Source organism: Cibotium barometz, chromosome 34, assembly GCF_041138505.1.
Source record: "Cibotium barometz isolate CiBa-2024 chromosome 34, ASM4113850v1, whole genome shotgun sequence".
Lineage (NCBI taxonomy): Eukaryota > Viridiplantae > Streptophyta > Polypodiopsida > Cyatheales > Cibotiaceae > Cibotium > Cibotium barometz.
The window spans coordinates 38,256,372-38,276,280 of record NC_141079.1 but is presented as its reverse complement, the minus strand read 5'-3'; the positions used below and the strand labels follow the sequence as shown (position 1 = coordinate 38,276,280).

Here is a 19,909-nt window from a genome sequence, read left to right as displayed (position 1 = left end):
TAAAGGTAATGAGAGTTAGAAAGTAAATGTGTTAGAGAGAAAGTAAATGTGTTAGAGAGAGGAAGAGAGTTAGAGAGAGAGTGTGTTAGAGAGAGATAGTGTTAGAGAGAAAGAGTGTGTTAGAGAGAGAGAGAGAGAGTGAGAGAGAAATAGATAGAGTTAGAGAGCTTGAGAGAGAGAGAGAGAGAGAGAGAGAGAGAGAGAGAGAGAGAGAGAGAGAGAGAGAGAGAGTTACAGGGGGTTCAAAAGAGAGAGTTAGAGAATGGTAGAGTGTGAGTTAGAGAGAGACAGAGAGAGGGAGTGTGTTAGAGAGAGAGAGAGAGAGAGAGAGAGAGAGAGAGAGAGAGAGAGAGTGAGTTGGCCAATTCGAGAGAAATAGAGAGAGTTAGAGAGAGTAAGAGAGCTAAAAAGAGAGAGAAGACTTACAGAGTATGAGTATGAAAGAGAGAGAGAGAGAGAGAGAGAGAGAGAGAGAGAGAGAGAGAGAGGGTGTGTTAGAGAGAGTTGGCCATTTCGAGAGAAGTAGAGACAATTAGAGAGAGAGAGAGAGAGGGAGAGAGAGAGAGGGGAGTTAGAGAGAGTGTGAGGTAGAATGAGAGTTACAGAGTTAAAGAGAGGGAGAGAGAGAGAGTCAGAAAGTCAGAAAGAGCAAGAGAAAGTGAGATAGAGTGTGAGGTAGAATGAGAGTTAAAGAGTTAAAGAGAGGGAGAGAGCGTTAGAGAGTCAAAAAGATCAAGAGAAAGGTGGAGAGAGAATTAAATTTTTTACAAGATATTTGATTTTACTGATGAGCCTTTTTTTAAGGGGAGAAAAGAGAGGGGAAGGAAGAGAGAGAAAAAGAGGGGGGAGAGAAAGAGAGTAGAATTAGTTTAAACAAAATGTATTTTTGTTTTGTTTAAAAGGGGAGAAATAAAAAATAGCCAGAAAGAGAAGGGCAACCAACCCGCCTGGGCCACGTGGCAAGCTTTGAATGTGGAGGTTTCAAGAGACGTGTGAAGCCCACTAGTAGAAATGTATGTATTGTACGTGAGATGCTACGGTCACGTAGTGAGTGATAAAACGCGTGATTGGAGCGTGCGCTTTGACTGCACTTGGGGGTCACCCGGTCACCGGGTCATCTTTTTAACACACTTTGGGTGTGCAGCGCAACCCTAGTCGCCGGTCGGGTAGTGCAGGGTCGTGATAGAGCAGCAGCCCTCCTCTCCCTCACCTTCTTCCTACTCTGAGCTGCTGCTTCTGCTTTGCCGCCAAGGTTCTTGTTTTCGTCTCCTTCTGCAGACACCAATTGACAGGATTTAACATCCCCCCAACATGGAGAACTTTCCTGGCATGGAGGTCTTCGATATCCCCAACAAAGATGTCCCCAATGAGTCCCACGAGAACTGGCGCAAGCATACCCTAACCTTTAACAAGACACGGCGCTTTCGACATACCGTGAACGTGGAAAATCTCAAGAAGGCGGTATGTCTGTGCTGAGGCCTTTACAGTCCTCCTCTTTGTTTTCTCTCTGTCCATAGCCCACATCAGGTTGGCAAGGCTTCCATTTCAAGTATTGGCACTTCTCTCTAGCCATGGACCACTATTGCATCATTGATGGACCATGTCACATTAGGCCGATTTCCGAGAATTCTTGTTATGTTTGCACGTCATGTACTCATGGACTATTGCATCATTGAGGGACATGTAATTTTTTTACAGATGTGAGGCATTATACATACCCTTCTGTCAAGTGTTCTTAATGGCTCTGATAGCTTATGTGGATATGCATTTTTACATGTACGTGAATGTATAAATCACTGACACATTACCTCAAGGCATCAAAGGCCTCCTTTCAAAACTAGGGCTAAATTGATCTGTTGTTCTGTGCAAGGTTACTTTGTGTAAATATACTTAACCACCATGTATAGAGCGTTGAGAAAGTAATTTCAGGATGATTGGCCATTATGAGCTTCCTAAAAACCTGAGGGTTGATTGGCCATGATGGGCTGCCATATAGCCATCAATTTTACTTAGCAGCTGGAAAGCTTATTTCTAGATGTATAAAGCATGGATGGCACATAGTGTTATGCCTACACTCACACTTCTCATCATTGCTGCAGCAACCTGCAGGAAAGAAGCTCAGGACTGGCATCACGGCGGCCAGGGCTGCTTTCAAATTTATTGATGGTGAGTTCTTGAACATTGATCGCATATTTTGATGGAACACCTATTACATATCGGGGTAAATAATTAAGGGGCCATACTCATTGTATAGACACAAGAAGGTTTGTGAATAGTTTTTTCGTTTACAAACATGAAAACTTAGAGAAGGTAGGCAACCCTTTTTGAAAATTTACCTTATGTTTTGACATATAGTATAATTCTGGCGATTTTGTCAACACTCTCAATACAAAATGAGAAATTTCAGTTGATTTTTTACTTTTTTTTTTGGCAAACAAAATTCCATCCATAGTAGCTCATTACTTTTAAAGAGTCTTCATAAAATAGCCCCTTAGGTTCCCAACCTGTACTCAAACTTTTGGCGGATACTTTGCAGGGGGTTATACTGCAAGCATTGCCAAAGAAATTCTATCAAAAGCACAACGGTACGGCTTCTTTACTTATCCACAGCAACTGGTGGGCTTGAATGAGAAGCCTAGTGAATATAATGCATTGGGCCGACTGAATGGTATTGCGCAAAAGCTGGGAGTCCCTTCTTTTGATGAAGGCATCAAAGGATCTCCGGATGACCTCAATAAAAGATGGGAAGTTTTCGGGCACAACACTCACACAGAGAAGCTTCCCAAGGGCTTTTTGGTGTATGTGTGGGAGGCATTGCAGGACCTGACACTCATGATCCTTATAGTTTGTGCAATTGCATCGCTAGCTATTGCCATACCGACCGAAGGCCTAAGCGAAGGCTGGCATGATGGTGTTGGCATCCTGATGAGTATCTTGATTGTTGTTCTTGTCACAGCAACAAGTGACTACAGGCAATCCCTTCAGTTTCGTGATTTGGAGAAAGAAAAGAAGAAAATCTTTGTCCAAGTTACTCGTCATGGACGCCGTCAGAAGGTACTCATTCATCACCTAGTTGCTGGAGATGTGGTGCATTTGTCTATTGGTGACCAAATCCCTGCGGATGGAATCTACATCAGTGGGTTTTCTCTAACCATTGACGAGTCCAGTCTAACAGGAGAGAGCGAGCCCGTCTATCCTAGTTCTGAGAAACCATTTCTCTTGGCAGGAACTAAAGTACAAGACGGGTGTGGAAAAATGTTGGTCACAGGCGTTGGCATGAATACAGAGTGGGGTAACCTATTGTCCAGCCTTAGCGACGTTGGCAGTGAAGAGACTCCTTTGCAGGTCAAGCTTAATGGGGTGGCGACCCTTGTGGGGAAAATTGGGCTTGGTTTCGCCATCTTGACGTTCGCCATCCTGCTATTCAATTTCTGTTATGAGAAAGAGGATCTGATGCATTGGTCAAGTGAGGACGTGGAGCAGATTGTGGAGTTTTTTACCATTGCCGTGACCATTATTGTTGTTGCCGTGCCTGAGGGTCTGCCACTTGCCGTGACTCTAAGCCTGGCTTATGCAATGAAACAGATGATGAAAGACAAAGCCCTTGTTCGCCACCTCTCAGCTTGTGAGACAATGGGGTCAGCCACTTGCATTTGTAGTGACAAGACAGGAACCTTGACAACCAATCAGATGACTGTGGTAAAAGTATGGGCTGGTGAAGGGATTCAGGAGCCCCAGAACATGAGTTCTTGCCTGTCTACGAAAGCCTTGGAGATTCTTCTTGAGGGTATCTTTCAGAACACAAACGGAGATGTTGTGGAGTACAAGGACGAGCATGAGCTGCTTGGTTCACCCACTGAGATTGCGATATTGAGGTTTGGCTTGAATTTAGGAGGATCCTTTCGAGCTGCACGGTTGAGAGCAAACATCATCCATGTGGAGCCTTTCAACTCTTCAAAGAAAAAGATGGCAGTAATGCTGGGGGTTGGAGAGGGCAGATACCGTGCACATTGCAAGGGGGCATCCGAAATCGTCCTTGGCATGTGTGACAGCATCATGGATGCTGGTGGAAATGTGATTCCTTTGGACAGTGAGAAACGGAATGAACTAGAGGAGGTGATTGAAATGTTTGCCAAAGAAGCTTTGCGGACCTTATGCCTTGCTTTCAAGGACATTGAAGGTCAAGCTTGCACTGATGCTGCCATTCCAGACACGGGGTTTACATGTGCGGCAATTATTGGAATTAAGGATCCTGTTCGTCCGGGGGTCATAGATGCGGTCAACCTCTGTGTTAGAGCTGGTATAACGGTGAGGATGGTTACTGGGGATAACATTGAAACAGCAAAGGCCATTGCTCGTGAATGCAACATCTTAACAAAGGATGGGCTGGCAGTTGAGGGTCCTGTATTCCGTAAGTGGAATGAATTGGAAATGAGGGACAACGTACCTAGATTGCAGGTATTGCTATGTCCTTATATTTTGGAAAATCCTGGCTTAAAATATTATTTGTGCTGTCATTGCTGCGTGGATGCTGTTTTAGATAAAGGAGAGTTTTTTTTGCTTGGGTTGGTAGTCTAGTAGGGATGTTGGTAGACCCAACTTATTCCTGGGGGATTGAGACTTGCTCTCCACCTCCCACTATTGGGCACCCAGGGTGGTACATTACCTTTCCATGTGAAACTACTTGGCTCGTTGCTGACTATGTGGCCACCTTTCCTACCGTTACAAGGCATGCATTAGGACCTTTTGAAATCTGTCTATCCAGAGCTTGTCCACTATGTTGGCATGAACCTAAGGAAGGTGTTCATTCAGGCGATAACAATGGAGACAATTATCATGGTAGCTTTTGGATGGCAGTGCAACCTCATATCAGAGTCGCTTGCTTGGGAGGCTTACTGCAGATTGGCTAAAAGAGATACATGTAGGCATGGAGGTCACACTTATAGTTGGGGTGAAACCATTGGCTACCTACCATGCTGATTGGTAGAAAAGACACTACCTAATTGTAATGAGCAGCTATGTGCTCATGGGTGGACGAGGAGAGATGCCGGATAGCCAAGGAGAAAGCGGGACACCAAGGAGACCAAAGCAGCATTGAACAATGTTATAAACACTCCCCCTTCTTTTTGACAAAAACAATTGGACAACAAACCAGTAGGGTTAGCTGGGATTAGGGAAAGCAAGCGGATTCAGGTGGCTAGGGTTGAGATTTAATAAATCCAAGGTTATTGGATATTTATGATTGGATTGTTGCTTATAGCAACAGGAAGCTCTATATAAGTGAGTCTTGGCTTATTATTGATTCATTGTGGTCTGGACTTGGACAAAGAGGCTTACTCCTGCCTATGGACGTGGCGGGTCTTGCTGAGGGCCCCTATGGGCAAGCACTGGTGGTGTGGGACACTATGGATGACTGGCATGGACTCGTGGGAGTGGAACCTTAGCCCTTGGCTTGGGGGAGGTTTGCGGTCGCAAGCCTACGGTTGGTTTGTGCGCTTGCCTGTACCCCTTTTATTTGGTTTCTCTAATCTTGTTTATGCTTGTGTATTAGGTGATCCTTGGGAGGAGTTGATAAAATGATGCTGATATGCTTGTGGATGCCACCATAAGCAATGGACATGCTGCTTGGTGCCACTTATGATTTGGGTGGACTGGTGGAGGTGGTGGGTGTTACCAACTGCAAATGTACAAATAATAAATGGGCACAGCCTTGATGTCGTGGCTTCAAGAAGACTGGATGCAACGTGAGTTCACGACGAGCCACCACTGCCCACTGCTGCTGACTGCTGCAAGCTGGCAATTGGTCTGAAACTGATGACACATGGCTTGATGACGTGAGCAAACAAGATGGGAGGAGGACAAGGAGAAGTTATAAAATAGCAGAAAAAGAGTTGTAAGACTATTGGGCTTGAACCCCAACACCTTGAAAGAGATCCTGCAGTCAGAATCAGCTCGGGTATATGGCCTTTTGGCCTGGAAGAAGGCAACTTAGCTAGAAGGTCTTCAATGACCAAGTAGCAACACTGAGTCCTGGAATAAGCCAATTCAGCTAGAACTTCAGTGAACAAGCAGCCATAATTTTTCATCAACTTCTAACACTCCTTTGTCAGATTCTCCATCAGCTTTAATTCCCAAGTTAGAAGATATGCTGTCGTTAGCACGTTTTTGCACCAGCCTTTTTACTTGGAGAGTAGAAACACTTGGCATAGGTCCGTGGTGATAAAGCAAAGCCTTATCATGGATCTCCAGATTCCACATGGGGGTATTGTAGAAAGCTAGCTGATGCTTGTGAGGAAAGATGGTCTCATGATGATCATTTCCAGGGATGCTCGTGTATTAATGCACTTGTTTGCCACACCTAAAAGAGCACATTTTGAGCGTTTGCTTAGTTTTTAAAGCAATCAATGTACTTCGCAGCATCTCTTACAGCCATACTAAGCCTTCTTGCTTTGTTCCACATTGTTGGGACTGCTGGCAGCCTAAGTTTCTTGACCAATTGATCACAGGATGGAAAGTGGACTGCATTTGCACTTTACTTGTCATGCCATGCCTCAGCGAAAGAAATTCTGGGATGTGAGAATTGCGCTCTGAAGGGGAGCTGGAGTTTTGGCTGCCAATGCAAGTATTTCTGTTGCTGTTCGTCATATTTCTGCCTTTCTTGGACGACTGCCTTGGGTTGTTTGGACATAAGAACTAACTTTTGGTGGTGACTTCCTTGGTAAAAAAGTGGAGGAAGGTTAGGAAGCAGGATGGTTACATATTTGGCCTTGGTAACACACTTTTGGATTTGTTTTTGCCACTGCAGCTTTGGGTTGAGCTTACATACTTAGAACTCTCCTGTGTCTCTAGAGTAGTGCCACACACATTGTCTCTGGGAGATGCTTGGGTCGGTTCACGAACACCCGTGTGCCATGTGTTTTTGAAAGTTCACAATGTTTGTATGTGGCCTATTTTGCTTGGATGTTGAGATATTCATGTTCACTATTTGTTTCCTATACAGCTCTTTCTTCATATGATGCCAGCATGGTTGATCACTAATACAAGTCTCAATAATCTTCTTGGAATTGCAAGGTCATGGCTAGATCTTCACCAGGAGATAAGCTTTTGCTAGTAAAGCATTTGAAAAAGGAGCTGCATGTGGTTGCTGTCACCGGTGATGGAACCAACGATGCACCTGCATTACACGAGGCTGATATTGGATTAGCTATGGGAATTGCGGGTACAGAGGTAAAGGTTACCTTAACCTGAGAATGCTTGAATAAGCTTTTTTTCAATTCCAACTTAGGGTTTTTTAATGGTCCAGGTTGCTAAAGAGAGTGCGGACGTGATCATTCTGGATGACAACTTTTCCACCATAGTAAACGTGGCTAAATGGGGACGCTCTATTTACACCAACATCCAAAAGTTTGTTCAGTTTCAGCTGACAGTGAACCTTGTAGCTCTCCTCTTGAACTTTTCCTCGGCCTGCATAACGGGTACAACATCTGCACTGTATCTTCTCGCTCTGTCTTTCCTTTTTCCCAAAGGAGGTGTTGGGGGTTTTGAATTCTTGTCCTGTTAGATGGGGTGCTAACCACTTAGGCAAGAGCCTGCCCACATAGTCCATTGGCACGCACTTTCTTTAATATATGTAAATATGTCCAATGATGGGTCTGCAGGCAGAGCTCCTCTTACTGCTGTGCAATTACTGTGGGTCAACCTGATCATGGACACACTGGGAGCTTTAGCGCTTGCAACCGAGCCCCCTTACGATGCGTTGATGGATAAAGCCCCTGTCGGAAGAAAAGGGACCTTGATCACATCAGTCATGTGGAGGAATATCTTTGGCCAGACCATCTATCAGCTCGTTGTACTTTGGCAGCTGCAGTCTCGAGGGAAAAAGTTCTTGCATTTAAGTAGGGATGATGCTCAATGTGTGTTGGACACCATGATTTTCAACACCTTTGTCTTCTGTCAGGTAACTACACCATTTCAAGTTGATGTAGGCCAGGCTGAGCTAAACATTAGAAATAGGCTGGTTTAGCACAGTGATTATCAGTATTCTTACCTTCGTGTTTGTTCAAAGTAACTTAATCTCTTATTATGGAGATCACTTCCTCCTTTTTACCTTTAAATGCATGCGATTGTGTGTTGTAGGCTTGCAAACACGCTGACCATTTTGTTCTTTCCTTTGTGGTACGCTCTGTAATACATATGCTCCTCTGCCAAGGCTGCAAGCTTGTTCTGCGTCAAAGCAACGGGTTACAAAGCTGCCGAAGGATCTACTTATTTGAGGGTCTAGAGCGTGAGCCCACTGTGTGTCCATTATTACATATATTAATCCTCGTGCCCTGACCATCTGTGTGGTTGCTGTCTCCTCTGGACTCTTTTGTGATCTCCACCACAGAGAGGAGAGAGAGAGATCTTATGAACGTCTACAAGAGACCCAATGGGTCTATGAGACCAACATGTGTTACAAAAGGAACATGGAAACAAAAAGTAATGAAAATGAAATGAAAAGAACCAGATACTACGCGGGCCTCCCATATACATATACAAGAAATCCTGAAGCAAGATGGCCAGAGATACTCAAGCAATTCTCTTTGTCGTGGACTCCCACCTATATGGCGACTCCCATACATACCCTGCAACCTGTGGCAAACATCTCTCGAGGCTATGATGTGTTTCTGTGTAGAATATAATGTCCTGCGTAATAAAATCCTCCTGGATCCGACCATGAGGTGCCATTATAGTTCCAAGTGGCCATCGAGAGAGAGAGAGAAATGAAATGATATATTAACGTCTCTAAGAGGCCATAATGGCCTATCAGACCAAAACTGAGAGTACATCTGAAGTTGGTGTCTCATCAAAGAGAACAACTAAATGAGACTAAAAAGTACAATAAACTGATTGTCTTACAGTTATAAAAACAGAATTGTAAGAGTCCAAGTTGATACTGAGTAGAAAATACTGGAAAGTGTATATCAGGTAGATCCATGTATGCTGATCAGTTGAAGTGTTGCCCTCTCCTTAGATCAAGTATCTCCGCCATGGGGCTGTCTAGAATGGAGAGGTCGTAGAAGCGAGGTAGGCACCTCCGATGCCGAGCAATAATGGCTCTGATCTGGCGATGGTGAGGATGCCGTGGTCGGGATCCTGGTGGGCGTGGCCGATGAGCATGACATAAGAGAGAGAGAGAGAGAGAGAGTTGTGCTTGTTGTGGCAATTAATGACTGTTTGGATTTTGTGATCAACCTAGGTGTTCAACGAGCTGAACTCTCGGGAAATGGAAAAGCTGAATGTTTTTAAGAATACACTAAACAACAAAGTGTTTCTTGGGGTTATTTTCAGCACTGTGGTCTTCCAAGTTATAATGGTGGAGCTTCTGGGGAAGCTGGCCAATACGGTGCATCTCAGCAAGGAGCAATGGTTCATCAGTGTGCTATTAGGCTTTTTTAGTCTTATTGTTGCGTTCTTGGTGAAACTGCCACTTCACGGCAACTGGAAAGCGGTGAGGCACTTTGTTGGAGAACGATGGCTGGTGAGCAGTGCATTGGCTGGACTCGTTTGTATACTAGGATTAAGCGTTGTTCATTCTACGTAAACTTGGTGGTTTCTGATCAAAGCAGCCACTAAGAAAGGTAAGTTTGGCGAGTCCTTTTTCCAAATTAAGTATGCGCTCTTCTTCACAAAAGAACTCGACAATACCTTTCAAACCAATGTGATTGGGTGCTGGAGGCAGGCACCTGTGTGTGACCAGGTGGCTTCTTGTCAAAATACACACACACACACACACACATTGAGTGTGTGTCATCCAGGTTTGAATGTGCAAGCAGATGAAGGGGATGTCATCACTATTATGAAAAACTGGTAGACTGGTCCATCTGTGTGTGCATGGTTGTCTCAGCCATGCAAAACCAGCCTACCATTCTAATGGTGATCAATCTATCTTCAAAACAGATGGTAGGGATAAAATCTAGTCTCGTTTGTCTTGATTGTGAAATTTTATGTTATAATCAGAAGCTTGACGAACTACTATGTATTGCTAGATGATGAAATATCAATCGCATTTTTACACATTGTTATGCATAGAAAGATCTACAACTCTTAGCTTTAAATGGATTCGCTAAAAATTGGAGCTATCAAGGGAGAAAAGCATGACCACCACCATGCTTTAATTATATGTTAAGAGCTTTCTTTGCCTTTTCTTTTCCTTTGGTCACACAACTTCTAAGAAGGCCAAATTCGTATTATTTTGGGATAGGGTCCAATCAAAGATGTACTTAAAAGCTGGTATTGAAAAAGAATGCGGAAGAGAACTTTCACATTCTTGAAGTGTGTAAAGTTTAAGGGAGGTTATGAACACAATAGGGTGAAGATGCCATTTAAGATGAGGTAGTGAATTTGTAATCTCAGACAAGCACCAAAACTTGAAACATCTTAGTATGTGCTCGCTAAGTGCATGATTGGTTAGAACTGATTCATTACTAGTTTCTCACCATTATCTTTTGTTGCCATGATGTTAAGTGTGTGTGTGTGTGTGTGCGCGCGCGCGCGCGTGCATGCACACTTTTTTTGGTTAGGAATAATGATTTCTAGCTCCTATTCAAGTGAGGCCACACAAATATGAGCTATCTTATTGCTCAAGAATAATGGACAGAAATAATTGTGTGCTTTAGATAGCACCTAGGAGCAAGGTTTGATAAGCCCTTTAAAACAGATATGTGGGACTTAGATCAATTGACACAAAAAAGAAGCAAAGGTATGTGTTATTTAAATTCTTTTTTTCGGAGTAGAATAAGTTGGGTTATTAATCCCTTCGTGTTAGAAGAATGATTATTGTCCATATTAAATCTTAATTGAGGAAGTGACTTATGAGACTTTTTTGCTAAACGAGGGGTCTTTGAAGACTTTGAAGGGTTTCTTGCCAAAGAACTTAGTCCTTGAATGTTGTCTTGTCAATCTAGGGATTATTTGAAGACTTTCTCCATGACATATTTAAGTATATACGTTTAGTCTCTTATGGGTTTATAGCCATAGCATCAAGACGAGCTCTTGTACATGAAGAAGTGTCCTTTTATCTATAGTTATAGTGAATGTGAAGTGTGATATGGTCATTTGATTGTTTTGTTAGTATGAGAGAATTTTTAGAATGCTTCTTATGTAAGAGAGAGAGAGAGAGAGAAGCTTTTAACATCGTAGGAACAATCCCAAGAGATCAAAATGATTTGATGTGAAGCGAGATATGAACACAGGACGTGTTGAATATCAACTCCATGAACAAACCACTTGTGCCACATTTGGGTGTTAGCCCATTTTTATTTATTTACCCACACCCTTGATGAGAGAAGCTTTTAATGTCGTAGGAATAATCCCAAGAGATCAAAACGATCTATTTGACATGAAGTGAGATTCAAACATAGGACTTGTTGAATAGCAACTCCATGAACTAACCACTTCTCTCACGTTGAAGACGAAGAAGAAGAAAACCTTCAATCATCCATTGTAAAGGTTCAAAACTCTCTCCTCTCTCTCTCTCTCTCTCTCTCTCTCCTATGTTAGAATCTCACTTTTTGTCGCATAGATCATTTCGGTTGCTTGGGATTATTCCTACAATGTTAAAAGCTTCTCTCATTGGTTGTGTGGGTAAATAAACAAAATTGGGCTAAACCTTTCGAAAATTATTCAATTGGATTAGAGCTTAGCACTAAGATCCAAATATACCAAGCATCTATAATGTCTCACAAAAATTACAAACTTTCTCCAAGGAAGATACAAACTGAGCTGATTTAATCTAGAGATATATTCATCTCGAGAATACTGGCTTCGATCTCTAATTCAATATTCTCAAATTAAACCAAGGTTTTTTGTAATCATGGCTAAGCTCAGGTTTAAAGCATAAACAGAAGGAAATCCAACCTAATTTCGATAAACTTTTCTTCGTCATTGATCCAATGATGAGGCCACATCTTGGTATGGTCGACCAAAATAGTACTCCTTATACTTAAGGTAATAGGCAACCATTCTTTTCTTATCGCTTGTCATGCCCTGAAAAGCAACGCTTATAGCTTCATACTCACGATTAAATGCCAGTTGTTGTTGAGCCATTGTTTGTAATTTTTTATTTCTACTTAATTTAACATAAAAAAAAAGAAATTCGTAAACAAGATAGAGGATAATTTGTAAACATGAAACTCTCATACATATATATATATATATCATGAGAGCGATGTTCTCCCAGAATCTGGAAAGTCAAGTTGTAGTAGCATGGACCCGCTCACCATAGAAAACATCGATCTTCTATGCTATGGCGTATTAAAGTGGGTAGAGATTGTGGATCCCACGAGAGAAGATGCTCGAAGGAGACGGCAATATTGCCCAGCTCCCCTATGATCTCTGGTCTGGGACGCGGCAATCAGCTAAGCCATCAGGAAACTGGATAAGTTTTAATTTCTTTTCTGATTTGGCTGGGTAATCAATCCTATTAACATAATCACCCTCTGATACCAGCCTGTGAGAACTCCCACTCTCTATATCTATCAGAAAGTAGAAGACTTGAGAATCACCCTCATATAACAATGGCCTAGCATTGGACTATCTAGCAATGAAAAAAGAAAAAAGACATAATCCCATCCTCACAATTGAGTATGAGTCTGCTCACTCTTGTGATCGAGTTGCTTGTATGTTTTTCTCTTCTTCTTTGTTGCAAGCATGTTTAGGGATTGTGTGGATGAGTGATGGTGTTGATGTATGCTTTTCACTTTCTTTCTGCGTTTGTAAATTTTTGAGTTTTTGTTCGTCATAAGACTCAATCTCACCATTAATCTTTGTATAAACACTATGAGGATGAAGACTCAATCTCACCATTAATCTTTGTATAAACACTATGAGGATGCATTGTGCACATCAATAGATAGGTTAGAGAAAGCTAAACCATGATATCAAATTAAAAATCCAAAAATATGCACCATTAAGGAGTACCTAGAGGATAAAATTCTAGACTTTTAGACCAAAACTTAGAGAACTGCTCTTTGGTTTGCATACGTATGTGCTCGACTAGGCTTGGTATGCACGCTTGCAAGTCGAAAAGCACACAACTTTGACAAGGAAAATTTGCATAATATTCTCATTTAGGAAGGGTCACAAAATATTCTCAATATAAATGCTCATAATGATAAAAAAGATTGAAAACTAACCATCACGCGGCTTTGATTTCCACCACTGTAAGTGGCAAACTTGTCAGAATTCCATATGTACGTGCCAAAGTGAGAACGCACATTCTCATGTAAGAATGCACATTTTCAACTTTCCTAGCCACACTCTATCCTAACTCGGAATGCCCGTTCTTAGTTCCTCACGTATGTTCCAAACATTATGAGTGTATGTTCGCAAGTCATATACTAAGATTTGGCCATGCACATTCCCAAATCACTTAGCCACGCACGTACCTACTGGAGACGCATGAACTTAATTTGTGAATGCATGTTCACAAGTCCAACAAAGACAAGAACTTAAAAAACTCAGTTGAATCTAGAATATCTAGGACCACTACAAGACTTATGTTAGTAGAGGGGGTGCTCTTAGCTGATCACCCTTACATGAATACGAGGTCAGATAGGATTTTTGGACTCAATCCCATGCTAGAGGAGAGTGCCAAGAACTTAAAAAACTCAGTTGAATCTAGAATATCTAGGACCACTGTGCTAGACTTAAGTTAGTAAAAGGGGTGCTCTTAGCTGATCACCCTTATATGAATACGAGGTTAGGTAAGATTTTTTGACTCAATCCCATGCTAGAGGATAATTCCAATAACGAGCCCAATCAAGAGCACCTTCTTATTAAGAGGAATCTCTGCATGCTTCATAATCCCCGAAACCCCACACACAGGAGCCAAGTAATCCTAGAAACTAGGCATTCAAGTGATAGCAAAGATGCTAGCATGAGTGAGGCCTATTCCTAGAAACCTATTTCTTTAGAGACGTGTATGGATTAAGAAGTTGGAGTGCTTGACTCCCCTACAACTACTCAAAGGATTTTTATAGATAACATTAGAGATATCATCACAGATGGTCCAATTGAGGAGTGGGAGTCAAAGACTCATCAAACCGACTAGCAAACCACCTGCAAGAATGGTTCTATAAAGGATTGCTCCTTCTTTCTAAAAGAGTGATGCTTCTCATTCTCAAGTTAGACTGGTTAGTGTCTAAATTGGGAGCGAATGGTTGCTGAGATAACAACTACTTCAGTAGCTTTTGGCTTAGCCAACTTATGAAACACGAACCTTCGTGTGTTCGGAATAGCTTAGTGGGGACCCACTGTTCCCTCTAGCTTTGCTGTTGCATCTGACCTAGTATGAGCAGTGTAGGGAGATTTAGGTTCAACATGATTACAAAGGCCACAACAACCACTCAAGCCACTAAGGTAGAGGAGTCCATCCTAGCTACCGAATGCACAACCATGGGAGCCATGCGCCATGGAGCAGCGAGCTCCAGGTTAGATCCAACAACTCTAGGAGGAGCATACATGCCACATTATGAGCCAGCCTTGCATGGCTATTATCTATAGTATCCAAACTTGCCTTGGGAATAATGAGAACACCGAGCATATGCCATGCCTCAACCTACCTACCCATACCCATAGCCATTGCCTCAACCACCACACCTACACCACTACTCTCTACTCTAACCATGAAAGATATCTTGAGGATTACAACCCAAATAGGGAGGGGGTAGCAACAGGGCTAGTAGCAGCAACACCTCCACTGGCTACACAACAACAGAGAGCAGAACCAAACCCTAGATACCAAACTACTATCAAACCCATGCAAATCGCAAAAATTGATGTCCAAGTGCAATGGGACTAGAGACCCTACTATTGTACACTTGGAAGTGTTTGATCAAATGTGTGCCACATGTAAATGACCTGGTGACCTTTTGTATGAGTGCCTACAACCTTACCTTGGTGGAAGAAGGAAAGGCAGGACAATGGTTCTAATCACTAAAACTAAAAGCAAGGTTGACTTGACTTCCTAAAGATTTCTTTCATAATTGGGTACTCTCGCCCCTAGGGAACCCAATGGAACCCAGTCGATTAGCTTTGCCATGTCAAACAACAAGATAATCTATCAAAAACTATATCAACAAAGTGAGATACCTTCGCTCACAATACTTCGATAGTGATGACAAGTTCTTCTCTGAACAAATAGTTAATTGGGAGATTCTTGGAAGGAATCCTTTATTCAACCTTGCATAATGCCTTATACTCGAAAAAGCATAAGAACTTTAAGCCATACTATAGAAGTGCCATAGACTTTGATGATAACTTTATGGGAACTTCTTTAAGGAATCTCCCCAAAGAAGGAACCCCTTCTAAAGCATCCTTTGGTAGAGTACCTTAAAAGGTTGATGTCAAAGGGAAAGAGCCACAAGGCCGCCACACCAGCCATATAAGACTTAGCATCCACGCTCATGTAGCAAATGATTGAGCAGTGGAAAGTTGGGGTAAGGAGAGATAACATAGGCCAACCACATATGTACCCCCAAATCTGGTGTCCAATATGCTGTGCCAACCCACAGAAGCACAAAAAGCCCCCACCTTAGACCGAGGCAAGGAGGTATTAAGTGTGCATATTGCACAAGGATGGGAAACCATGACACTATCTATTGCTATAAAAGTTATCCTCAAGAGGCAACAACCACTAGTTGCACTAGCTCCACCCGCCGCCGCCCGCCGACACTTGACCTTGCCAGCTCCACTGATAAGATCAATGCTTGCCAACGTACCTCACCTATGGAAATATGTGCCCCAAAGGATCTCTAAGAGTCCCATAACTATCCCTACTACCTCCGGTGTGTTACCACAACCCATTCCCAGAGTTACCCCCATGAACTAATGGACCCCGATAGAATTCCTTGAGGGGAAGGAAGAAGGAATAATAGGGGACACTAACTACCTAGAACCATTGGAGGCACTGAGTTCCCCAAGTCAAATCCTAAGCCACTACGTTTAGGGTGGTGATAGTGTCTACCTTATATTAGTGTAATATATATAGGGGAGAGACATCAATGCTGCCCAAGGATCTTGCATACCATTACTGTGCTATCACTCCAAGGGACCTCATTAGGTGGCAGAATGTCCCATCAAGAAGGATATGGTAGAAACACACACGATATGGCATTGATAACATGTACAAGGATTGCCCCCCATTAAGAGCATCCACCAATCCAGGTCTAGACCGTTAGCACAAACCAAGTATAAGCCGTAATTTGCTAAAGCATCAGGAGTGGGTTGTTATAAATGATTTCTCTCAATATTCTGACGACTAGAATTCAGAATAGGAGGAGAACCGCTACTCATGAATTTGAACACACTTCAAATCCCAGTACTCAAAGGGTGCGTAAGCTAGCTCAAGTCCTATACTAGACGATGAGGTTTTGGCATAGGCTAGAGTTACCCCCCCCAAGGCCAGAAAAAGAGGAACTAAGAATATAGGACAAGGGGAAGACTATGTGACAGTTCAAGAGGGATCAAGTGAGGACACAGTTTCCAAGATCCCTTCATCCTTTTTAGAAGAAGTGAATCCCTAGCCCGCTAGAGACCTAGAAAAGCTAGTCATAGACCCTAGAAACTTGCCTAAGAAGCTGGAAGAGTATCCCAATCCTATTGAGGAAAAAAGCAAACTCAAAGAAGACCAAGAACTGGTAAGAGCATGCCAAGCTCAAATGAAGGCTAAGTCGTCCCCAACCAGTTTGAGCATGCCAAGCTCAAATGGAGGCTGAATCTCTAGTGGTCTGTCACACGTAGGCTGTAAAGCCTGTGAGACCGACGGCATACTGGATGGCCAAGGACATGGCTATCCGGGGTTCAGTGGGAGAGGGCGCCCATGCAGAGTCATGGGCGGCCAGGCTAGTGTAGACGGCAAGCCACACACACTATATAGCCTGGGGGATGAGGGGCAATCCTCATTCTTCCGCTATGGCTGGGTGGTGAGCCAGAGGCCATCCCCTCTTGTGGTAGCGCCCGTAGTGGTGTTACGGTAATCTAACACTGGTATCAGAGCATGAGTTTCGATTGGGTCAGGGTCCGTGTGTGACCGGAGCCCACTCAATGGTTTTCAACCATTCAAAAAACTCTTATCCTTATCTCCACAATGGACTGTGTGGGGTGAGGCGGCCAAAACGGAAAGGAAGAATTCTCTCTCTCTCTCTCTCTCTCTCTCTCTCTCTCTCTCTCTCTGTCTCTCTCTCCGTCGCACACACCAAAGAGATAATCAGGTAAGCATTTTCATTTTTTTTTGCTTTGAAGCTTGTCTGCGAAAAAAAGATTTTTGTCTGGTGTAGAGAGAGAGGTCTTTCTGGTGTAGAGAGAGAATGGCTGTTAAGAGAGAGAGGCGACAGGAGCTACGCGTCTAGTGAGGTCGGCTATGAAGACAAGAAGCGGTTGCCTGGTACTGTGCCGACGGCCAGCCAAGCCACGATCGACGGCCAGACACGGCGGCCAGCCACGAAGAGAGATACATCGAATGCGAAGAGAGAGAATGGAGGTCTGGTGTGCTGTCTGCTGGGTGGAGGGAACCGGCGTTTGGTGCTGTCTGCTGGTGGGTGGAGGGAACCGGCGTTTGGTGCTGTCTGCTTGGGTGGAGGGAACCGGCGCTAGTATGCCTGGTGCTGCCAGCGGTCAACCCGGCCAGCCAGACCATGCAGTGGTGGCCAGCCCATAGGTGGCCCCAGCCAGGCCATGCAGCCCCACAGTCGGCGGCGGCCAGCCTTACGGGCGGTCGGCCTGGCCACAGCGAGCGGCCTGCTGCCTAGCCCACAGGCGACGGCCACCAGCCTTTATTTTTCATTTTTATTTTATTTTATTATTAAAAAAAAATCAAACGAACACCTCTCTCCCGGCAGTGGAGGGATAATCCCGGCGGTGGCGAGGGATAATCTAGGGTGTTTCAGGCACAGCTTCTCGAGGAGATTAATTTTTTTATGAGTTGCAGGCACCTTTCTCTCGGATTGGAGCATCCCGGAGTAGGGACGCTTGTAGAGGCTCGTAGCGCAACACAAATCGACAGTCGACGACAGTCGCACCACAGGGCGACCAAGGGTGGTGACTATTCTCTCTCCACCACTGCTTATTTTATTAGCGTTTTTATAATTTTTGAGTTCTTGCATTTTCTTTGTGCAAGAATTAAAGATGTCTTTGATTTTCTACATCAAAAGTGAAGTTTGTTGACTATTTTGGAGTATCTGGAACACTCATTAGAGTGTGGTTGAGCTGAGGAAGGCTCATTTATAGATTTGGACATGTGCGGAAGGTGCATTTGCATTGAGCAAATATGTCAAACAACCCAGTACAAATTGTGGGTGAAAAGTTGGATAGGAAGAACTTCCAAGCATAGAAGTATAGGATCAAAAGCTTTATGAAGGGAAAAGGTTTTTGGAATCTTATTACAGGTGCGGAGCCAGAGCTGGAACTACCCCGACAACCTACATATAGCAGCAAGTTGTAGCTCATAAGCAATGGTCAGAAAGAGCATACAAAGTTTTGCATTATCTGTCTATATGTATCTCGGATGCTATACTCATACATATACATGATGCTGAGAATCCCAAGGATGCATGGGATACATTGGTAAAGCTATTTGATACAAACACTAGTGCTCTCGCAAGTCTCAGTTTTGTGACAACAGATTCATAATGTGAAATGGAAAGGAAGGAGCATCCATGATTATGCACAAGAGATAAAGAAGTATGCAGATGCATTGGCAACAATCAATGCCCCCATGCCTGACGATGATTTGGTAGACATTACCTTGCGTGGTCTTGGCAGGAGTATAAATATTTCGATACATCCATCTCGGTGTTCGGAGTATAGGTTTACCAGATTTTGATGAGTTGGTTTCTCTTGCTTGTTGAGGAAATCAAACTCAGTGACTCTTTTCATGATGCATCTACTAGCCATGATGATAATGGCAGGAATCAAGCTTTCTATTCACAAAGGGGATTTAGAGGCAGGGGGAGATTTGCATCACATGGTCGTGGATGACAGGATAGGTCATCACAACAGAAATTTCAGCCTACATATGGTGCTAGAGGTGGTTGTGGATATACCCCTCAGAGAGGCAGAGGTAATCCTCGTGGTAGAGAACGTTGGCAAGGCCAACGAACATCTATGCGAAATGTGGAATGCCATTACTGTAGGAAATTTGGTCATATGGCACATGATTGTTTCCACAAACAAAATGATTTGAGAGGGGGTAGAACACAACATGGTGGACATTATGCACAACATGGTAGAAATTATGCAAGTGTTTTGTTTCCACAAACAAAATGATTTGAGAGGGGGTAGAACACAACATGGTGGACATTATGCACAACATGGTGGAAATTATGCAAGTGTTTGAAGTCCATAAACTTTCCCAACACTTCACTTTTCTCTCTGAGAAAGTGAATCCAAGTCATTCTGCTGAAATCATCAATGAATGTCACATAATACAAGCTGCCTTTAATGGATGGGTTTTGTGCAGGACCCCATACATCGCTATGAACTATTTCAAGTGGCATGCTACTCATGTTGCCTTCTTTAGGAAATGGCAACCTTGCCTGCTTTCCAAACTGACAGGCATCACAAACATGCATATTCCCATCATACTTGAATCTAGGCAGTCCACTAACCATGCCTCTCTTGCCTGCATGTTCTTTAACCTTTGTATGTTTACATGTCCAATCCTTTCATGCCACATGTCAATGTCCTGTACCACATTTCGACTTTTAGAGAACATGGCTGATTTCAACTCAGGAATCCTAGCATCCAGCTTAAATAACCTGCCTTCTTTCTTGCCTTTGGCAATGACTCTACATCCATTTTTGAAATCCTCAACGAAGCAACCATGCTCGTTGAAACGAACCTGTAAACCCTGTTCCACCATTTGACCAAC

At 43.2% G+C, this 19,909-nt stretch overlaps 1 protein-coding gene across 1 annotated transcript; it reads left to right on the top strand.

The window, feature by feature from the left end:
• The first annotated feature begins 1,046 nt into the window (after positions 1-1,046).
• Positions 1,047-10,056, top strand: LOC147618993 (putative calcium-transporting ATPase 7, plasma membrane-type). Its single transcript, XM_086774199.1, has 7 exons — positions 1,047-1,461; positions 2,100-2,166; positions 2,537-4,458; positions 7,072-7,227; positions 7,304-7,475; positions 7,659-7,957; positions 9,239-10,056. Exons 1-7 carry the CDS (start codon positions 1,312-1,314, stop codon positions 9,581-9,583), a joined length of 3,111 nt encoding a protein of 1,036 aa, XP_086630325.1. The 5' UTR covers positions 1,047-1,311; the 3' UTR covers positions 9,584-10,056.
• The last annotated feature ends 9,853 nt before the right edge of the window (positions 10,057-19,909 follow it).